Raw genomic sequence first — 4,576 nt, 5'->3', positions numbered from 1 at the left:
GCAGTGTGTTCATGTGTAGCTTAACTAGAGCGCCTGCATGCTACGGTTGAAGCTAGGTAAAGAGCGACATCTGGCGTCCAATAGCCAAAACTACATGTTTAAAGCCAAACAGCCAAAGTTTTATTGAAAAAGTTGTTCTTTTTGCATTGAAATAGTTTAACTGTAGTTTAAAAACATTGCCACCTTACTATTAATTTGTTTTGTTTTCTGTAGGAGTTTAACAGAAATAGAAGTTTAAAACATTCTATGAAATGGTTCAGTACATTTCAAATATAAAATTTTCAATGATTACCTGTATCCAGCTGTTTTGTACACTTTACCTCACCAAGATGCATCAGTACACATGCGAATCAATATGCCAGATTAAAATTAAAACCCAGGGGGCTCTTTGGGACGCTTCTAAGATGGATAAGAGCAGAACAATTTAAGTTTTTCCATCTTTTTTATCTTATTGAGGAACTTTATATGTAAACATTTATGTAGTTGTTTTGTGTAATGTTTACATGCATTGCATTTATTTTATTTTTGGTTTACATGGAACATAAAATATAGATTTAAAATTCTGAATTCATGCCAATATCACACAAGCAGAATAATAAATCGTGTGGATAAAAAAAAGCATCCATTATAGTTCATAAAACATCTCTGGATCAGTTTGTCCCGTTCTTCCATTTTCTTAAACTCTAAGACGATGTGACATCAAAAGTAAATAGAATGTAAAAAGAACTAAAGCATTTTGATAAAGTGAAATTATAATGAAAACTTTTAAAAGTTGTAAAGCTCACACAGACTTGAAAATGAATCTAATTTCTGGAAATTCTGGGAAAACATACCAATGACTCATAAAAAAAATCCAAATAATCCCTCATTTCTGCAATGAAAAATTATTTCAATTTCATAACTCTGATAAAAAGCACATTCAACACTCCAGTTGAAAGCTGTTTATACTGAAATTATGCTTAAAAAAATTTATCTTAAATCTTTAGATATGGATATGACATGGATACCATCAAAAGTCTACTGATTTGAGCTTCCTCTGCTCGTGCTCTGTGAGAGGCTGCTGGGAGAGAATCTTCTCGTGCAGGCGGTGGTGCTTCCCTATGCCCAGCTTAGGCAGACCGCGATTCAGGCCCTCCAGCAGCACACACGACTTGCAGAGCGCCTGGCTGGAGATGTAGCCGCAGCGGCTGCAGGTCCCCTGGACCGGCATCTTCACGCCCTCGCGAACAGACAGGTTCTCACCGGAGTGGATGATGTCCATTATTGAGCTGGGCCGTATACTCTCCAGGTCCTTGAGGAAGGTCCTTGCGTAGCCTCGGTAGGCGTTAGGGGAGTATATGCACTCTGTCGAAAAGTAGTCCAGTTTCTTAAAGTAGGCATACAGGACGATCTCTTTCTCGTAGGCGTATTTGAGGGGTTTGCAGCGAGGCACGACCCCGTCGCCCTCGCTGGCCGTGGAAATGGCGGTGCAGCGACGTAGACGAGCTATGTCCCCGCGCAAGATGTTCATTAAAACCGTTTCTGCCACATCATCGGCATTGTGACCTGAGAAGAAAAAGAAAAGTACGTAGCATTATTTAAAGACAAGATAGTGTTCACTGCTTACTGTCCTTTTTAGAAATTCAGGCAATTTATAATTATTTACAAGGTATCAACTTTCACCAAGATACTTTTAAGACCTTTTTAATGCCACCTTGAATTAAATACCTACAAATAAATGAACTACTATAAAAATAGGGGATGGATGGGCTATCCTGCTGTATTACAATCAAGAATAGCAAAAGCAGAAATTTCAAGCTTAAAAGTTTGTTTTTTTTATATTATTGCACAGAATGCGCCTAGACAAAGCTAATAAAATTACAAATACCTATGCAAAAAAGTTAACAAGCAAGGTTATATTAGAATGTACTTTTGTCTAATGGTCCTGCTATTAAAAAAAAACTTCTATAGCCCTGCCACATCACAAAGACCTGTGATTAATGTATTTACTTTTTTTAAAATAAATTTAAGACCTCTTAAGGCCTTCATTTTAGATACATCACTTTTTAAGGATGTGCAGACATCCTGATTTAAGATTGTGTAGGAACTTTGAGAGCTACTCATAGTAACTCAGCCCACTGATCCAGATTACCTGTACAAATCTTGTCCACTTTCAACATGATGGCTCCTCGGTCCAGCGCCTGCCTCCTGAACACCCCGCAGAAGGTGCAGTTATTTTTCAGTCCCACCTGCTTCACTATGGCGTCCATCGTCCAGCCGTACAGCTCCTCGTACGAGACGATCTTCAGCGGCAGTTCGTACTGCTGCTGGTTTCTCTTCACCGTCTCCAAGGAGTCGTCTCGGTAACCGGTGATTCCCTCATCCACGGATATCAGCATGAGTTCGAGTCCGTAGCCATGCCTCTCGTTCAGAAGCTTCATGACGTGTGCGAGCACCGTGGAGTCCTTTCCACCCGAGGCGGCGATGCCAACAGTCTCCCCGGGACTGAAGAGTTTTGCTGCCACAATGGTCTGATGCACCTCCTCCTCAAACGCCCAGAAGAAGCAGGCCTTACACAGAGAGTGGCCGGTTTTTGGACGTTTCAGCACAGCGCGCTTCTCGGAGCAGCTGCTGCACAGGACAGGCATCTTGGCTGTGGAAAGATTGACAAATTTGGTTTAAGAGATGAGAAAGGAAGAAGCTTAACTTACAAGGACACAGAAAGTGGTTTCCCTCTTCCATTTATTTAAACTGGAAGAGCAGAATAGTTTATTTAAAAAGGGAGCAAAGAAAAAAATCCTTAATCTTTCAACCTCCAAAACAACATATGTTGTCATTTTTGCTTTTCCTTTAAAGAAAGAAGATAGCTGCCACTAAGATCACAAATCAATTATGTATTAAAATTTACAAGAACTTCGAGGAAGGAAGTTGTTGTAAAGCATTTTTTTCAATGTGCGAAAGAGGAGGATTGGACTAAGTGATTGGGGAGCCACCAGTGCAGAGCTCAGGAAGGGCAGCAGGCGGGCAAACACAGTGAGAAGACTCCTTAAAATCTCACATTAACTTGTTTCTCTGAAACTTGTAACAAGTTAATACAGATCTTCGGTATATTGTAGAAACATATGACAAAAATATGCACCACTGGATTCATATAGTTCGTAAAGAGCCTACATTCTGAAATGAAAAACGTTTTCTTTATTATATGACATTATCAGTGGCAGAATGCTGTGCATCTCATCTCATAATACTGCGTTTCAGGAATGGACTGGCAAATGTATCAAGATGTAAAATGGCCAAACTCACCCAGCAGCTTTAAGTTTTCTACAAGATACAATTTACAGTAATAAAGACGGGAGGCAGAAACGTGTTCAGAGCAGGGCTAAAAAATAATGGTTCTGTGTATTTTAAAGCCAAATCTAAAGCCAAAACGTAAGAAAACGACCAATATAAACGCCAGAAAGACCTTGGACAAACCTAGCTAGCTAAGGTAAAACACATTTAAAGACGTAACTTTTGCATACCAACGTTTCCTGTAAGACGAGATTTGAACAAGAGACGTGGGAACCAAAAACACCAGAAAAACGTCTTGAAACCTACGTTTATCTTATCAGAAAGACTTTGTGTCAAACGAAAAGAGCCGCATGTTGCAATGCAGCTACACCATGTTTCTCCTTACGCAGGTAAGCGGGGGCGAAAAGCCCTGCAGCGCATCCTATCGGTCGGAGGTTATCATTGCACATCAGTGGGTAACTTCTCTTATGGACACACACAAAAAGACAGTGTAAGCTACAAAAACACGCTCTTACAACCGCAACTTATCAACTAAAAATAACGTTCACGACTTAAAAAAATTACCAACTCCAATTCAAAACTATGCCCTAGTGTTTGTATACAATAAAATAAATTTAAAGTTCCGACCAATCAATAAAATAAATGTTCTTATTTACAAAACAAACATACCTTGTGCCTTTATCAAGGGGGCCGCTGATAACAAGATACATTTTACAACCTTGTTGCAAATTATTTTCCGTTCCTTTTGTCGTTAAGCTGCCGTTCTATAACATAAACAGCGGAAGTTCCTGTTTTAGGTCAGTTAGGATTACTAAAAGTATTTCTAAGTGCTTTTATTTAGATTTTTTTTTTTTTTTACCAAAAGCCGTAGGTTTAGATACAATGATATTACAATGGCTTGTAAGAGAAAGTGAGAACATATTATTATGCCTCTTTTTTATGCAGTGTATGTAAACTCATAGCTTCAGTTAAAAAAAACAAAAACTTTATCGATCCCAAATGGAAATTAAATGTTGTTGTAATTTATGTTATCTTCAAAGAGTTGTAGATGGTAATGGCTTGTGGGCAGATCTCCTGTAGCAGTCTCTATTACAGCGTTTCTAATGAAGCCTCTGACTGAAGACACGCGGTTGTTGTATAACAGGCTCAGCAAATGAAGGCACTTTTCATATTTATGTTTCTCCTTTATAATGGTCTTCCATATAAAATCTCAACAAACTAGATTGAAGTCTGTGGTTATAAAGACACACAACGTCAACAAGCTCAAAAGGCCTGAATACTCTTGCAAGGCGTTGTGCATACTTGA

The 4,576-nt window shown here is 38.9% G+C and overlaps 1 protein-coding gene across 1 annotated transcript; it reads right to left on the bottom strand.

The window, feature by feature from the left end:
• Positions 1 to 483: 483 nt before the first annotated feature.
• On the bottom strand, positions 484 to 3,704 carry ctu1 (cytosolic thiouridylase subunit 1 homolog (S. pombe)). The gene is made up of 3 exons (XM_015005991.2): positions 3,501 to 3,704; positions 2,132 to 2,632; positions 484 to 1,545 (listed from the first exon to the last, which is right to left on the bottom strand). Exons 2-3 carry the CDS (start codon positions 2,625 to 2,627, stop codon positions 1,010 to 1,012), a joined length of 1,032 nt encoding a protein of 343 aa, XP_014861477.2. The 5' UTR covers positions 2,628 to 2,632; positions 3,501 to 3,704; the 3' UTR covers positions 484 to 1,009.
• Between the last annotated feature and the right edge of the window lie 872 nt (positions 3,705 to 4,576).

This window comes from Poecilia mexicana, unplaced genomic scaffold (assembly GCF_051168715.1).
Source record: "Poecilia mexicana isolate PSO_F unplaced genomic scaffold, ASM5116871v1 scaffold_9, whole genome shotgun sequence".
Lineage (NCBI taxonomy): Eukaryota > Metazoa > Chordata > Actinopteri > Cyprinodontiformes > Poeciliidae > Poecilia > Poecilia mexicana.
Note: the sequence above shows the minus strand (reverse complement) of the source record. Positions and strands in the feature narration are given on the sequence as shown.

Bases quoted from the DNA above. Each gene is read 5' to 3' on its own strand.
- ctu1 (XM_015005991.2), bottom strand. From the start codon at position 2,627: ATGCCTGTCCTGTGCAGCAGCTGCTCCGAGAAGCGCGCTGTGCTGAAA. The intron at 1,546-2,131 runs GTAATCTGGATC...TTTTCTTCTCAG, and splicing joins AGTGGACAAGATTTGTACAG to GTCACAATGCCGATGATGTG.